We start from the raw sequence: 18,137 nt of genomic DNA on the forward strand, positions 1-18,137 counted from the left end.
TCAGTCCAGATGTTGTATTAAATTATCTGCAAGTCATTGGTTTCTGGGAAGTGACCACACACCATTACAAACAGGAACACTCCCAGTGACCATAATGGTTCTTATTGCTGTCAATGCTGAAATCTGTTTTTTACTGCTTAATATTTTGTGGAAACCATGATATATTTTTTCAGAATTGTTTAATGAATAAGAATTTCTTAAGAACAACATTTATTTGAATTTATTTTTTTTTTTTACTAAATTTAATCTTTGCTATCATTTTTGATGATTCAGTACATCCTTCTGAATTATATTAATTCCTTTTATTTTACAATTAACCTAAAATCATCTTAATTACTCCAAACTTCTGACAGCTAGTGTATGTGAAGAAATAATCATATATATATATATATACACTGTATATATATATATATATATATATATATATAAACACACATGCTAATGTTCTCACATGATCTAATTTCTTTGCATGTATAGTTATTATTGCAAAAATAAATATAAGTGTTAAGCATTTTTAATCCAATAGTACCAAAAACTAGTGGTTGATTTATTCAGTTAATTCATTCCTCTGGAAATGTAAGGTCAAGTCAAGTGCATTGAATTCTTGAATAAAAAATTCAAAGCAGTGTGCTAGTTGTATACCATTCGTTTTGGAAAGTTTCCTTTATTGCACATAAAATTATTATTTCAATCCACTCAGTGCAGAATACATTCTGCAAGCACAAAATACAGGAAAACAGGCAGGAGTACCTGACAAAAAGGTAAACCGCTTTCAATACAAAAAATTCAATGGTTTTGCCACTTAAAAGTGATGATGAAGAGTGACCTAAATGTTTTTACAGGAATTTGGTGCAGTATTGTTAAAGGAATAACCTTCTGTTGCAGGAACAGTGGGATTCCTGGAGTCACACAATAGATTCCTCAAGGTCCTGTTCACTCTGTGAATCTGAGCCAACAGTAGGGTGGGAGTGTCTCGAAACACCTGATGCATAGAAAATACATTTAAACACAAAGTAGTTATAAAAAAACAAGTTGATACACAAAACTCACTTTTTTCATCTCTCCTTTGTTGAATTTGTCTTGCACTTCCATGTAATTATCTAGGTTGGAACATAACTTCTCTCGCACCTGCTCTAAAGCCTGCAATCCCATCCACAGAAGATCCTTTTCCCTCTCTAAGTCCTTCAGCTTCTTCACCTGCAAATAAAACTCATGCTCTTACATTTGAAAAAGTTAAAGTTTTTGCATGATTATCAGCGACAATGTTGGTGTTTGTTTCCATAGCTGCCTCAAAAACAAGTTTTCACAATTGCATTGTGTAGAGTAAACAAAATAAAAATAGATCACAGTGTGTATGTTAAGTAGCTGTGAACTTTGAATATTCCCCTCAGAGCTGGACAGGAATGTTGTGACAAACTGTGATAGTTGACATCTGTGAATATGAGAATAGTTGGTTTGAAAGAAATACTTGTGCAAATTTTACTCTAGTTTTAAAATTAGAGATTACAAACTTAATATACCATTTAAACTGCGGTACATACATGACTGAATTTATGCTCGTCACCCTTTCTAAACAATGTGAATGCGTTTAGTTCATCGAACAACATTCAGTTACAGTATATTTGAAACACTTCAACTAAAAGAAACAAAACACGTTACAAATAAGCAAACAAGAAAAAAAACTAACCCAGAGGAAGAAACGCAATGCATCCAGACTGGTAGGATTGTTCCTGAGAAGGACCATGACCACGGTGCCATTGGAGTTGCTAAGGAAAGCAAAGCTTTATATTTCAGGAGACAAGAAGAGAAGCAGGGACAAAGAAAGAGAGAATAGAATAACAGAGGCTGATGTTTTGCTGAAACCCCACCCTAGTGACAGAGAGACACCTATGCGTACAGCTACTAATAAAGAATGACAGAAACCTTCACAAATGCAAACAGTAAAACTGTATTAAAATCACTTTCCACATTGAACAAATGTAAACTGGCATTTAACAATAACACATAAAACTGCTTTAACATAAAACACTTTTCAAGCTGCATTACAGAACAACCTCTTAAACATTCAAATGTCAATACAAAATGTAAAAACAGCTCAAACCTGTTAAATGATGAGATCTTTAGGTAATTAAATTTAACAGTTCAACATTCAATCTTTTAGATATTTTAAATGATTTTAACTTTAACAACGAATATTTTATCCTTCATTATCAGCCGTCCACCCATTATTTGTCCTTCTCTCTGTCTGTGGCGTTCTCCTCATTGAGTGGGTATGGTGTGAGGTCCAGGGTGAGCAGGCGGCTAAACATGCACTCATCAAACTGTGACCACAAGCAGCAAAAAAAAAAAAAAAAAAAAGCATGACAAATGAGACAATTAAGATCTAAATAAAATGATTCAAAAACGACCCCTTTAGACTTTTAAATAAACTTGCTAAACAGATTTTGTAAATATTATAATAAAATATTATTTCCAATATGTTAATATTTTGTTGGATTTTTTTTTTTAGTTTTGAAGGAGTTCATACAATACCTTTCAAAAGTTTGGAGGGAAGTACGTTTTGAGGAATTAAAATTTGTATTTAGCAAGGGCACATCAAATTGATAAAACATTAAAATAAAGACATTTATAATATTACAAAAGATTTCTATTTTTAAAAAAATGATGTTCCTTTGAACTTGCAACTTTTCAATGACTGCTGAAAATTCAGCTTTGCCACAGGAAGAAATTCTATTTTAAAATACATCAAAATAGAAAACCTGCATATTAAATTGTAATTTCACAATATTATGTTTTTTACTGTACTTTTTGATCAAATAAATGTAGACTTTTGAGCATAAAAGACTTCCCTCAAAAACATTTAAAAAAAAAATCTTACCAAACCAAACATTTGAATTGCAATGTGTATTTTGATTTGTGTTGTTGCTGTTGTTTGTCATTTTGGTCATAAACTAAGATTTTTTTTTTTAGTTTTGAAGGAGTTCATACAATACCTTTCAAAAGTTTGGAGGGAAGTACGTTTTGAGGAATTAAAATTTGTATTTAGCAAGGGCACATCAAATTGATAAAACATTAAAATAAAGACATTTATAATATTACAAAAGATTTCTATTTTTAAAAAAATGATGTTCCTTTGAACTTGCAACTTTTCAATGACTGCTGAAAATTCAGCTTTGCCACAGGAAGAAATTCTATTTTAAAATACATCAAAATAGAAAACCTGCATATTAAATTGTAATTTCACAATATTATGTTTTTTACTGTACTTTTTGATCAAATAAATGTAGACTTTTGAGCATAAAAGACTTCCCTCAAAAACATTTTAAAAAAAAATCTTACCAAACCAAACATTTGAATTGCAATGTGTATTTTGATTTGTGTTGTTGCTGTTGTTTGTCATTTTGGTCATAAACTAGCACAAACTGAATGGTAATTATATAGTTTAATAGTTCTCTATTATTACAAAATATGGAAAACTGTGTAGAATGAGCAGGTGTGTCCAAATCTTTGACAAATGTGACCCTGGACCACAAAGCCTGTCATAAGGGTACATTTTTCAGAATTGAGATTTATACATCACATGAAAGCTGAATAAATAAGCTTCCCATTGATGCATGGTTTATTAGGATAGGACATTTTTTGGCCGAGATGCAACTATTTGATCATCTGGAATCTAAAGGGTGCAAAAAAAAAAATCTAAATATTGAGAAAATCGCCTTTAAAGTTGTCCAAATGAAGTTCTTAGCAATGCATATTACTAATCAAAAATTTAATTTTTATATACATTAATGGTAGGAAATTTACAAAATGTCTTCATGGAACAAGATCTTTACTTAATATCCTAATGATTTTTGCCATAAAAGAAAAAATTATAATTTTGACCCATACAATGTATTTTTGGCTTTTGCTATAAATATACCCAAGCGACTTAAGACTTTTGTGGTCCAGGGTCAAAAATATTGTAAATACTGACAACAGTAAGATTTGACTGACACTGTTAATGTGTCAAAACACGGTACATTTTTATATCTGAATTTTGTTTTATGAGTCCACTACTATATAAATGATCTCAAAGGTAACAGACATAGACCACCTAGTCTCAAAACTTTGATTTTATGGGGTTTCTAAATTGAGTTTGAATGATGAGATTGAGGTGATACAGAGCAAGAATGTGTGGATGTGTATACCATTGAATAGACTCCAAGAAGAGCGTCAGCCCGCGAGTAGAACTCCTCCTTCAGGGAGATCACAATGATCTGGCAGCTCTCTCTGGACATCATCCGGAAAAATCCTGTAACCTGCATGGAAAACGATGTCTCTCCATCATGGCAGATAGAGAATATCAGAACAGCACTTTTTTAAATATTGAGGCTCGTCTTACCTTGCCAATATTTGTGTTGTCCAGGGCGGCATCCACCTCATCCAGCACAAAAAACGGGGCAGGACGAAAGCTAAAAATGAAACGAAGATGATCTTTACAGTTTTCTCCAACAGCAAATACATATCAATTTATAGTCAGATATTACTTTACAAGAAATCTGTCAATGGGTTTAAGTGGTTGTTCACCTGTGAATGGCAAAGACCAAAGCGAGAGCGGCGATGGCCTTCTCTCCTCCTGACAGGTTGTCCATGGCCATGAAACGTTTCCCAGGAGCCACACAGTTATAGTTGATGCCATCCAGGTAGGGCTCATTTGGATTCTCAGCACTTAGAATAGCCTAAACGACAGGTGCATACAAACAAAGTGTGATACAACAATAAAATGAATGAACAAGCTACTGAATGAATGAGTAAGAGTCAAGTATGAACCTGAGCGCTGGTGTTCCTGCAGAGTTTCTTGTAGATCTGGTCGATGACAACAGACATGTGTTCAAAGCACTGGCTGAAGAGATGGAAGCGTTTGGACTTCACTTGCTCAAACTCCTGACTGCATTTCTTAGTGGTGTGTGTGCTGGTCTCAAATGCTGATTTATAGATGGTTTATGGTTATTAAGGGGTAAAAGCACACAAACTTGATCATGGTTTTATGTCGATGGAAGTTACAACAACAAACTTAAGCTGAAATCATGGTTATTATAGTTAAAAATTGTTAACACTGAACCAAAATCTTCCCACTCCCCAAATATATTATTATTATAAAACACTTGCTAAATGGGGGTGGAATGCAATTACTATTTATATTTTGAAGTAGTAAACTACTACTTTAGTTTACTACAAAATATAAAAGTCAAGTCACCTTTATTTATATAGCGCTTTTAACAATACAGATTGTGTCAAAGCAACTGAACAGCATTAATTAGGAAAATAGTGTGTCAATAATGCAAAATGACAATAGTAAACACTAATTTTTCAGTTAAAGACCGTTCATCATTCAATTCAGTGATGTCATCATCCAGCTCAGTTCAGTTTAAATAGTATCTTTGCAAACATTTGCAATCAAGTCAACGATATCGCTGGAAATGAAGTGTAAAAGACAAACACATTTTTTTAAAATTAAATTAAACAAGTCTGTTCTACCCTACAAAAGGTCAAATAATTACAACACTGCAACTGAGAAAATATTTAGTTTTAGGTCAAATTTTAGATTGATTTGTCATTAACTTCTAGGGCTGCAGGATTAATCGAATGCAATAGTCATGTGCATATTGTTAGTAAAGCCGGTTCTGTGATTAGTAGTAAATCTCCAACACATGCTTTCAGATGGAGAAGCGTTTACTACACAGAGCTGCAGTTCACTGACAAGCTACGCAATATCGAGTTCATTATCATACGATTACGATTTAATCGCGCAATAATGAAATCAAAGATATCTTTCTGCGATAATGACAGCTGTTTGCGTAGCTTCTCAGTGAACTACGGGTCCATCTGAGAGCACGTGAAAATACCACATTTAGCAACATGTTTTTACTCCAAACTCACTTCATAACGTCAGTCAAGTGTTTGAAATAAATCCTTCTGTGAGATGATGTGGCTTCTTAAACAGAATAAGGCACGCAACATATTTCATAGTATGCTAAGCAGTGATAAAGGCTATGTCGATTAGCATTGCATTATTATATACTTTATTATAATGAAAATTATAAGAATAATTATAATAAGAACTCAAATAAATCATATATTGTTGTAGTCTTGTGCTTATTAGTTATGTTGAATTAAAGAAAGTACTTTAATCTTCTGTTTATTTAGCTACCACTGTATGGATTTCCTGGATTTCTTCTGCGGGCGTATTTGGAGTTTCCGCGCAAGAGCACCCTCTGGCCTTCGGACTGGCCTACTACTACTCACAGAACCGCGCTTCACTGACAAGATGCTCATGACTATCGCAGCTTTTGCCTTATTGCGATTACAATTTCATTTCGATTTATCGTGCAGCCCTATTAACTTCCCAGTCTGTTTTATCTGAATCTGAGCACAGTTGAGCCAAACTGTATGTCACAGGACATATCACAGTCTAAGAGACCCAACTTCAGCCTTCAATTTTAGTAGTAGTCCACACTCTGACATAAAAACGTGTATATATTTGTCCCTTACCATCCATGACTTCCCGAAAGCTGTCCTTCACCTCTCTGATCTTCTCTAGAGCTTTCAGGTTGGGAGCTCTGGACATCATGATCATGGACTCCAAAGAGGAGACGCCCTCTTTGAGTTTCTCCAACTCAGCTTCCACTTCACTCTCTTCAGTGATGGCCTACATACACATAATAAAATCCAAAACAACACTCCCACAAAATAATGACTGCTGTGAGTGACAGTTTTAGTGTCACGTTTTCACCTTAAGGCCACTGTCCAGTGTTGAATAATCAAACACCATCTGCGCCTCTCGTTCATAAATGTCCAGAGTGCTGATGCTCTGAGACTCCGAGTCCAGCTGCAATAAAGTTTGAGTACACTTAACAGCAGAACAACAAAATAATAATAGGGAATAATCTCAGGGTTTCTGCAGACTTGAACAAGTTAAATTTAAGACATTTTAAAACTTTTTAAGGACCCGCGGACACCCTGAATCTGTGCTGCCTTGCTTCAAGTAGATTTGACCATCTGTTTGTACCTGTATGTCACTGATATCATCTAGTGCTCCAGAGATCAGTGTCAACGGGAGGCCGTCTATCTTACAGACCAGCAGCAGGTTGTGTTTGCTCAGTCTCAGCTGTTCCAGAGCCGCCTCAGAGCAGATTGTTTCCTTCTGAATCTTCACCAGCACCCTTCGGACAAACACAAGCAATAAAAATAGATTGATAAAATAAATAAAATCAACAATGGTCTAAGCATTGTTTTGGAGATCAACCATTATCATGCCCACTTGGATTTCTCCTGGAGGCCTTTAAGAGTCTTGTCAAGCTCTGTCTTGGCATCTTTAACTAAAGTTGTCTTTTCGGACAGCTGGTTGTTCAGCTCGATGAGATTTGATTGCGTCTCCTCCACAGCTATCAAAAGTCTGTCTTCCACCTGGTGGAGATGTGGGAAACAGACAGTAGTACTTCAAATACTAAAAGTACAAAAAAAACAACAGCAAAACCCAAACATGTCAGAAACATTTTATATATCCAGTACAACATAACACAATTCCCATAATTTCCTGTTGTTTCTCTGAAAATGAAGTGCACTAAATGAGTTTGCCTCTTTCAAACTGATAACAACGTCCTCCTCTTTTCCTATGGTCTCTTTTATCTTCTTCATCTGTTTGACAAGTTTCTCCAGCTGAGCCTGTTCGTACTCTATCTGGATACTTAGACGGGTATGCTGGGACTCAAACTGCAGGCTGGACAATCAGGAGATTTAATAAGCTAGAATTAGTTTGCATTATATTTCATGCTATATTGTATAAATGCACACATGGCCACAGCTATAATATGGGCAGGCTCTATTTATGCAGGTCTTACCGCTTCTTCTCGAGCTCCTGCTGCATTCGGAGATAATCCTGCTCATACTCACGGATGTTGGCCACACCAATCTCTGCGCAGAAGTCCGCAAACACAACATCCTCCAACTAAGATGAAAGAAATAAACAGAACCATGTATGAAGGAAAGATAATCACTTAAGATTGACTATAATTTTATAGAGATTGCACTTCCAAATATGAATTTGGAGCCCAGTTTATAATGTTTATAAAGTAACGTATTCCTGTGATGGCAAAACTAAATTTTCAGCAGGCATTACTCCAGTTTTCAGTATCACATGATCCTTTCAAGTAAATATTGAAATATTGAAATCAAAAATAAATAATTATAAATAAAATAAATAAAATTAAATTATCATCATTATTTCATAGCCATTTGGTGTACATCTGTGCCACCTTGCTGTCATTATTGGCTTGAATCACTGAAAAGCCTATACTGGTCGTTCACTGAAAGATTTTTCCAGCGCTTGAAAACAATTATAAAACTCATTGATATTTCCAGGTTCCCATGACCATAGAACACTGCAAGAGATGATGTTACACTCAAATGAAATGACCTGATTAATTTTGTCTCTGACGGCCTTCATCTCATTATCCTTTAGTTCTACACTCTCAGTCTGTATCTCAATCTGGGCCTCGAGGTTGGAGAGCTCACTTCTGAGTTTGGAAATCTCCTGAAGTTCACACACACACACACACACACACACACACACACACGGCTTACATAAGAGTATCAGAGCAGTTTAAAAGTCATGAAAAAATGTATAGAGAGAAAGAGAGTGTGACTTGCAGCCTGACAAGCTGGGATGCTCTTCTTGCGTATGGAGTCCAGTTCTGAGTTGGAGTATTTGAGGCGAGTCTGGTTTCCCTGAGACTGAGCCCTGATCTGTTTTAGATCCACTTCCTTACGCTTCAGCTTCATCAGGGCCTGCAAATAAATCAACAACATTAGCATACATTATATCACAATAAAGCGAAAATAAAGTTATAAATCTAGAATTTTTATTCAAGGTAGCCCCAAGGTAACCAATCTCATTGGTCCAAAATATTGCTCCATACAGCTGCATATTAAACATCCAGCACATGCTGACTGGCAGTTACTTTGTTCCATAATGCAATGAGAAATATTTTTAATTTTTCACTACATATCTGCTGTCACACATTTCTATTAGTAATCCAAGACACTTACACGCAACTCGGACGACAACTGATCCTTCTCCTCCTTCAGTTTGTTCATATCCTTCTCCTCCCAGCGTCGAGCTTTACTGCGCAGGTCCAAGGAGCCTCCTGAAATCACCCCAGACTTGCGAAACAAGGTGCCATCAAGAGCCACCGTCTAAAGAAGACATTTTACACATGTAACATGCCATAGATGTTTAGGATCAATAACAGTCAATATGATTGGCCTAAAATGTTGGCTGGCATGCACTCACCTGAAGGCGCTCAGGGCCGTCAAAGGCAATGCGACGGGCATCTTTCAGAGTCTCGCAAACCAAGGAGTTCCCACACACATATTGGATCACCCTCTTAAGCTGAGGAGCATTTTGAGCGCACTGAACCACATCCACCACCAACTTGGCTCCCTGCACTTCCCTCAGACGCTCATTCAGAGGCCGCACCTGATGCGCATATGGGGAAAGAACACTCTTTACTAATGGAACCATATAAAAAGTTGTTGAAATAGTTTGAAACTAAATCATGTAAATAAAAATGCAAATAAAAATGAAAGCATAATTACTCATTTTGAAGGGTTTTCACTGATCACTTACATCTATATAGTCAATAGGAAGGAATGTCTCTGGTTCAGCTCTTTCTTCTTTCAGAAATCGGATGCAGTCATGAGCCACTTTCGCAGAAGTGACAACAATAGCATTCATGTTCTTGCCAAACACCTTGGTGACAGCGACCTGGTATTTCTTGTGGATGGGCTGGCACAAATCCACTAGACGGCCATACTGAAAAGAGTCAAGAAACCAGCAGCAGATATTTTTTGATCCAATGCCAAAAGATGCAAAAACTATAATATCAGTAGCTGAGGTGCACTACAGTTCAAAGACTTAGGGCAGCAAGATGAGCTTTGTTTTAATGTTTAAATTTAATGTTAAATATATTGCATAGGTTAGTACTCAGGGTCTGCACTCAGTTTGTGATATTCCTGTTATACAGTATTTTAGAGTAAACGGTAGGGAGGCAACAATGCAGTTAGCCCACGGTTCAATAAATACCTTGATTTTTTAGCCACAGGTTTTTTAAAACTTTAATTAAAACTCCAGTACACTTCTGTATACTGTATAAAAACATAGATTATTATATGTCTACTTTACAAATTGTCTACAAATTTCTTTTGAGAGAAGTATTATTTTTATGGATTGGCCATTATTTAGTGCAATGTAATGTACAAATGTAATGTCTGTTTCATTCATACTAGACGCCAGAGGGCGCCTTCACGCAGAAAATCCACATATGAATTACAGACTAATAGAGCTCGAAACGCTCTAGGAAAACCTTAATATGGATAAAAGCATCCAGCTATAGCTGTAACTGAATAAATGAAGATAGAAACGCTTTGAATGATAACATTCAAAGATAACATTAAGACAATAAACACTCCACTGCGACAATTTTTAGTTTATCTGTGTTCTTAAAACCACCTCGGGTATTTTAATAATGAATAATCCATTGCTAAACGACAGCTTTTATTATAGTATAAAATATATTTCTGCGTCATTCTGTGATAAGAAGCCACATCAGATCAGGATGGAAGTTATTTCTAACAATCTTCTGATGTTGTGGGGTATGTTACAATGTTATCTTTTGTTGGACAACAGGTTAAGAAACACTCATAAATTAATTGGTAAATTAAAAACTAACTGGCATGTATTGCTTTTTCAGATGCACGCATTTCCTCATCTCAGCGCTCAGACTCACGGACACACAAACAGAGCCAAAGAGAAATAGAACACACAGAAATTATTTAAATGAAAAAACAAAAAACGCTCTGATTGGTCAAGCTCTTCATCTTTTTCTGTTGCTTGTTTTGAATACTGCGCGTGGACAGAGGCATCACCAGGTTTTTGCATCGTTTAAAGCTCAATGCGGAGAAGATCTTGATAAAGGTTAAAACCGAAACCAAGCCATTCACACAGAATGCATATTCAGCGCATTTTTAGACAGACAAATATGACTGCTGCACTCACGTCTCACAGAAGAGATGTATAGAAAGCCATGCAAAGTTAAAACAGTTTAAACTTTTAGAAAACACGTCACGAATTTGTGAAGGTTTATTCCTTTTCACTGCGTCTCATATGTTTTTAAATGCAATCTGTGTGAATGGCGCTTCGGCTCTTTAGATTAAGTAATGCATAAATACATGATGCTGTTTTGTTCATAATTGTTTATGCAATTTACAAAATTATATTAGATTTAGTTAATTTAGACATTATACACGTTTTTATAGAGTTACTTCCTTGCGTTGACAATTTAAATGTGCTGCATTATTTTGCTCATTGCGCCCTCCTGTGGCCTTGGGAGACAAGACAAATGATTCTATTGCTTTTTGTTTTAAAAAAGATTATTAAAAGTGTCAATAATTATCGATACCGAACGATATGAAACATTTTATCGTTGAAATTTTTTTTTTTGCTATATCGTCCCAGCCCTATTTTATATTTTTACTAGTTTCTCCATAAAGGAGGCGTCTTGAAGCTGTCATTACCAACAAAGGCTTTTGTACAAAGTATTAAATAAATATCAGTAGTTCAATACTTTTCCCCTGGGTCATTTCATTTTATTACACATTACACTTAATTTCTGATTTTTGTATTGTTTTCTTTGTATGTATGGATTACTTGGGTTGTTACTGACATCTGGTGAAAATTTCATGTCAACAGCACCTTTAGAAATATATTTACTGAGAAAAATGGTGACGTGTTCAATGCTTATTTTACCCGCTGTATACACACACACACACACACACACACATATACTGTATACATATATATATATACTGTATGTATAGCAGTTACAGCCAGCAAGAAAAATCAAGGCTTCATCCGGACAGCATTCTTGTAATGCACAGAGAAGAGCAATTAACTACACGTTTTAATATGAAGAGCTGCTGTGTTTTTTTCAACTGCAATAACAAATATTCTCACTCACAGAATCAGACACTGCTTTTTATTTAGCATATTTCCCGTTATGAATTATGATACCGCTTGGTTCTTTGGTCCGTTGGGTCGGATTGCTTTCTCACCACCGGCGAACTGCTCCAGAGTCCGTTTGGAATCGGGTCGGTTAAGCATTAATCGGTACACTTGTTTGGTCCGCTTTTGGTGCGCACCCGAGTGCGATTGCTGCATTCACATCTGCCCAAACTAACCGCACCAAGAGGGGCAACGAACTCTATTGCGATTCAACCGAACTAAATGAGGCAGGTGTGAAAGTACCCTTAATCTTAATTAAAAGTTTAATATGACAGAAATTCAGAATTTAAGAAAAATAACCATTGTATTTTATAGTACAACTGTAAAATTTCACTACTAATATTTAAGTTTTAATTTGTTTACATATGTTAAAATATGAAACATGTCCATAAAAACTCGAAACACGCTGACTCCAGTGAACTGTAATCCGCGCTGCGAGTTTTGTTAAATTCATCACGGGGTTCAGCGCAGAGAATGCATTCATGCTCCTTCCGTGTGTGTAGGAGAGCGGAGCACAACCCAACACTTTTTTAGCAAAGCATAAGAAGCGAAGCAATACTATCTAAAACAGTTTGGAGATTAAAATTTGTGAAATAGGTAAAAATAATAAACAGATGTGTCTCATTTTAAATAAACACTAAAAACCGAGATGACAAATTTACTTCAGTCAGAAATTTACTTTTGCTATGGTTAAAGAAATATAATGAAACAATTTTAGAACTTTGGCACATTTTTTCTCTATATAGATGGTATGGCAAGGAAACAATACAAAATGTTGTCAATTTTGTTATGTGGAAATGTTTAAATCTTGTAGTGTTACAATTAACCCTGCGTTTGTGCATACCACTTTTTACACACCGTTTCCTGAATGAAAACAGTTCTAACAGACTCTCATGCAAATCTCATGCAGAATTAAAGTGACCGAGTTTCTTCTCATTAACAATGCGACCGATCGAGCCTTTTAATAACGACGTTGCTCTGAGGCCCTCATTGTTATTACAACTCGCGCGCTTCAAAACACGCAACGCATGTTTTAAATCTTAAATCGACTTAATTGCGATTCAAAAAACTATTTCACTTCGCAAGTTGCGACCCACAGTTTGAAAACCCCTGGTTTAGAGTGACAAATCGTACCAGCGTACTTTGAGGTCAAAATACGTAGACGCTACGTAAAATTCATACAGATTGGCAGGTCTGGAAATGGAAACTTTTTGTCACATTATAAATGTCAGATAACAGATCTAATCTGCTTAATTGAATTAGGGGTCTGTGTAAGTTAATTATTCCAGTACCACTGTATCAGGATAGAGTCTCCTGAGGCTTTCCAGGACCTCATCGCGTCTCTGCTGTCGTCGGTTCTCTTGGCTGTCCAGACGAGCGTTCTGCAGCTTGGTCAGCACCTGGGCAAGCTCCTCATTCACCTCCTCCATTCGCACCTTGCCCCTCACCAGCTCCTCTGCCAGCTGCTCCTCCTGCTGCCGCTGCTCCTCAATAGCTTTCCTTTAAAAAAAATTAATAACGTGACTCTGACATCTCTACTGAATCATGTTAATTAAAAAAGAAAAGAAAAAAGAATTCAGTTACTGCAATATTCTGTCAATTAAAACAAAACAAAAAAACATGTGGGTACATGAGGTAGTCAAACCTAGTAGTGTTGACAAATTCCTCCAGCTTCTCTGCCCTTCTGCTGAAATCTTCCAACCGAGTCTGAGAGTGTTTAATATTTGCCTGCAAACAATTATTTATATCCTAAAATGAATCACACCTAAGGTCATTTTCCCTTTTTTTGGGGCATTTTTGTGTGTAGGCTATGTTTTATATATCTTCATGATGTGGCAGAAAGACTGAAGCCTACCTGTATCTCACTTTTCCTCCTCAGGTCAAACTGGAGCTTCTCGCAGTCGGCTTTTACCTCCCAGTGCAGCTTCTCTGCACTTTGGTTTAGAACAGCTCCCTTTTTCCTGGCCAGCTCTTTGAGTTCCTTGTACCGCTCCATCTACATCAAGACAGTGTTTAACATGTATATAAAATATCTAAATGTTTTATAGTCAACCTATTCAAAATCAGCCCTAATTGTGACTCTAAAATTTCAAATGAAAACAGTTTCTACTATTAACCCTTTTTTTCTACTCTGAACATTTCTACTCTGTTGATACAATCAATGTCATGTAGTGAGAAAAAAATTTTTTTAACCATTCATGTCACTTTTTACCATTCAATACAACCTCAACAGATAAAATTCAGTCCCACTCCACTTTATTTCAGTGATTATTATTTTCCACTGCAATTATATTGTCTTCGTCTATTAAACAAAAGAAAAAACTGTCAACGCTTTAATGACATTAATGTAGGCCTATTTTTTAAAGATATTTAAAAACATTTGCGTGAATAAAAAAAGGCCACTCCTATAAGCGTTTTGAGAGAAAAAAAAAAAGCCTAAATTAGTAGGCTGTATGTCGCATTGTATTATTAATATATTATTATCATTCAGAAATAATGTAGGCTAAAATACCAGTAAATAAAGCAAAATATTTACAAACAATTAGGCTATTTTAGTTCCCTTCTCTCCACAACAAGTCCTCTAAAGTTGTAAGCCAAAACTAATTAATTTAAAAGCGAAACTTAAGCAGACTGTACTACGGACTATATATAAATTGAGCAGTGTAACTTTTTAAGTATATTTAACTGTATTTTATTTTGATAATGAACAGGCTGCTATGTCAAGTTAGCAAAAATATGTTGTATATGCGTGCGAGTCGCCGACGCGTTTCAAAACTGTAAAGCTTTTGCAAAATAAAGAAAACAGTTTTCTGCCATCTAGGTTTCCTTTCTGTGAACTTTGGAGAGTGTTACAATTATCCGAAACTCAGCACAATTTTTTCTTTTGTTTTGTTAATCTGTTAATGATTTAAGTGAAATATAATTTGTGTATAGGCCTATATAACTCCTTTTTATGTAGCATATATTTTTATTCCATTTTTCAGTTCAGATGCGCTGCAGGTGCGTGAAATGACCTAAAAATTGCTGTCCACCAACGTTTACCATCCAACCTGCCAGAACTGGAGAGGCTCTGCAAGGAGGAATGGCAGAGGATTCCCAAATCCAGGTGTGAAAAACTTGTTGCCTCTTTCCCAAAAAGACTCATGGCTGTATTAGATCAAAAGGGTGCTTCTACTAAATACTGAGCAAAGGGTCTGAATACTTAGGACCATGTGATATTTCAGTTTTTCTTTTTTAATAAATCTGCAAAAATGTCAACAATTCTGTGTTTTTCTGTCAATATGGGGTGCTGTGTGTACATTAATGAGGGAAAAAATTTACTTAAATGATTTTAGCAAAATCTGACCCCCCCCTCTGGTCTATGCATCCCTGCCTCTGCCGAATTATTTTTTATCCCCGGTGGGGAGTAAGATTTTTTTTTAAAGGGGTCCTATTATGCTTTTTCCCTTTCTGAATTTTAGTCAGTGTGTAATATGTATGTTTGGGCATAAAAAAGATCTTCAAACTTACAAATCTCAAAGTCCACTCCAAAGGGAGATATTTCGTTTTAAAAAATCCCTTTTCCAAGAACTACAACGAACAGCTCGTTTGGACTACAGCGTTTGTTTTCCGGGTTTTGTAATATCACAAAGCGGCCCATTAGAATATCATTAAAATAATTCCGCCTATGGAAATTCGAATGGTTGGGGGGCGGGGAGGGTCGAGGTCATGGTTAGAACGCTGGTTGAGTGAGTGCATCAGACAAGACGACGACGAAGAAGTGCTGCTGTACAATTTTTAAAGGGGTCCTATTATGCTTTTTCCCTTTCTGAATTTTAGTCAGTGTGTAATATGTATGTTTGGGCATAAAAAAGATCTTCAAACTTACAAATCTCAAAGTCCACTCCAAAGGGAGATATTTCGTTTTAAAAAATCCCTTTTCCAAGAACTACAACGAACAGCTCGTTTGGACTACAGCGTTTGTTTTCCGGGTTTTGTAATATCACAAAGCGGCCCATTGGAATATCATTAAAATAATTCTGCCTATGGAAATTCGAATGGTTGGGGGGTGGGGAGGTCGAGGTCATGGTTAGAACGCTGGTTGAGTGAGTGCATCAGACAAGACGACGACGAAGAAGCAGTGCTGTAGCCTCAAGTTTTCGCAAGTTATTACACATGCACCTGAATAATTATGTATGTAAATATTTATGTTACAATTATGAAAACGTTTTTATAATAAATTATATACATCTAGGATTAATTCAGAATACAGTTTAAAGTTTTATACTCAAATAATTCATACATGTGCATGTGGCATATTCTGACATTTGTATCTTGTCCCAGCTATCTTGATATAACACAATGTATTCAAAAATAAATCATAAATTACGCTTTTGATTTAAAACACACAATAATAAAAAAAAAAATCGATGTATTTTTAAAACGATACTGTGATTGAGGCAAACTAGTAATAAAATAATTGCGAAAGGGCAATATTGTGTCACCATTTAATGGCAAAATATGTTGTCATGTGGAGCTGCATTACCAACCATCTCTGCTTTCTCCTCGTCCAAAAGTTCCTGAGACACAGAAAAACCTTGTATGTTACAGTTTTATTTGCAGAATTAACAGCTTTCATGCTGGGACAAAACGAAAATTCTAAATAGCTTTACCATGTAATTTCTAGTGATATTGATTTGATTGATACATTTTGCACAGGCTGATCATTTCAGTTCTTGTTTTTGATCTGTATTTTACACACCTGCACATGGTGTCAACAGGCCGATAGAGGATCACATATACATACAGTATATATATATATATATATATATATATATGCAATAAAAACTGTTGGTGTTCAAGTGAAAACTGAAATATTTCAGCAGATATAAAACGGTCATAACCCAGATTCCACGTCCTCTTCCAGCTCCTTCAAAGCATGAATGTGGCTTTCAGATTCTGAGCATGGAATCTGAGAACTTGGTCTCTGTTAAGAAAGAAAATAAGACAATTATACATTATGAACAAGAAACAAGGCTGACATATAGTAATAAGTCAATAAAGAAAAAAAGTATCTGAACTTACCCATTAAAGAGCTCCTCGCAGTGAACTGCTGCCAAGAGTGCACAGACTGCTAGATAGAGTCTCATGTTCTCTGTTGATCTCTACTGTAGGTCTCTTTTAGGGAGAGCTGCTTTTATACATTCAGAGACATATGTTCAGTTCTTAGTAATATCAGTGCTGATGCAGGTTGATATGATTATTAAGCAACAACAAGTGTGTATCTTTTCCAGGTGAACATTGCTGCAAATTTCTCAGGGCTTCTAAAATTAGGTGGGAAACCATTCAAAAGGTGGCACAGTTTAAAGAGATTACATTTCACACAAAAGCGTTTTCCATAAACTTTCGTCATCATTCGAAATGAATGAAGTGACCAAACCTGAGTGAGTTTGTAAAAAAGTGAGTATGGAAAAAATTACTATGGAAGTCAATGTCTATCATTCTTCAAAATATATCCAAAAATAAAATGTACAGTATACATAGATTTTATTTCCAAAATAGTTTGTCCGTGTGGTTGTTGTCAAAAACCAGGAGGAGAAGAACTGCTCAACTGGATTCAGAATTAGAGAGTATGGGGGAAACGATACTATCATGAATTATGGAAGGTTTAAACACTTAAAAACCCTCAAAGAAAGTCAAAACAAAATGCTTGGGTCTTAAAAGTATGTTTTTTTTTTACCTTTATGTGTGTATGTTTCCTTAGCATTTTCAAACAATGTTAGTTATAATTCAGTTGCTAATTGCTATCCTTTAAAGGATAAAATGAAAATTTGAAATGAATATTTTGTTATTATTTACTCAGGTCTCAGGCCTCTGGTTGTTCCAAATCTGTATGAATTTTTACCTCATTTTGTTTTTTGAAGAAAGAATGTTTTGTAACAACATGAGTGAGAGTAAATAATGACACAATTGTCATTTTCAGTGAACTATCCCTTTAAGACCAGTATTGGATGGTGCATCAACCTACTGGTTATATTGTTTGATAATCTATTATAGA

The 18,137-nt window shown here is 35.6% G+C and overlaps 1 protein-coding gene across 1 annotated transcript; it reads right to left on the reverse strand.

Moving 5' to 3' along the window:
* Positions 1-2,219: 2,219 nt before the first annotated feature.
* On the reverse strand, positions 2,220-14,096 carry smc1b (structural maintenance of chromosomes 1B). The gene is made up of 19 exons (XM_016259701.1): positions 13,956-14,096; positions 13,746-13,828; positions 13,393-13,600; positions 9,668-9,853; positions 9,332-9,517; positions 9,088-9,234; positions 8,689-8,826; positions 8,456-8,572; positions 7,881-7,987; positions 7,618-7,759; positions 7,301-7,446; positions 7,049-7,202; positions 6,773-6,868; positions 6,532-6,688; positions 4,810-4,964; positions 4,567-4,718; positions 4,382-4,451; positions 4,188-4,298; positions 2,220-2,321 (listed from the first exon to the last, which is right to left on the reverse strand). The coding sequence occupies exons 1-19, from the start codon at positions 14,094-14,096 to the stop codon at positions 2,226-2,228; spliced, it is 2,592 nt and encodes an 863-aa protein (XP_016115187.1). The 3' UTR covers positions 2,220-2,225.
* Positions 14,097-18,137: the final 4,041 nt, after the last annotated feature.

The sequence above is a fragment of the Sinocyclocheilus grahami genome, unplaced genomic scaffold (genome assembly GCF_001515645.1).
Source record: "Sinocyclocheilus grahami isolate Dianchi unplaced genomic scaffold, SAMN03320097.WGS_v1.1 scaffold30.1, whole genome shotgun sequence".
In the NCBI taxonomy this organism is placed as follows: Eukaryota; Metazoa; Chordata; class Actinopteri; order Cypriniformes; family Cyprinidae; genus Sinocyclocheilus; species Sinocyclocheilus grahami.

Bases quoted from the DNA above. Each gene is read 5' to 3' on its own strand.
- smc1b (XM_016259701.1), bottom strand. From the start codon at position 14,096: ATGGAGCGGTACAAGGAACTCAAAGAGCTGGCCAGGAAAAAGGGAGCT. The intron at 9,518-9,667 runs GTAAGTGATCAG...TATGCGCATCAG, and splicing joins TTCCTATTGACTATATAGAT to GTGCGGCCTCTGAATGAGCG. The intron at 8,573-8,688 runs GCAAGTCACACT...TGTGAACTTCAG, and splicing joins GCATCCCAGCTTGTCAGGCT to GAGATTTCCAAACTCAGAAG.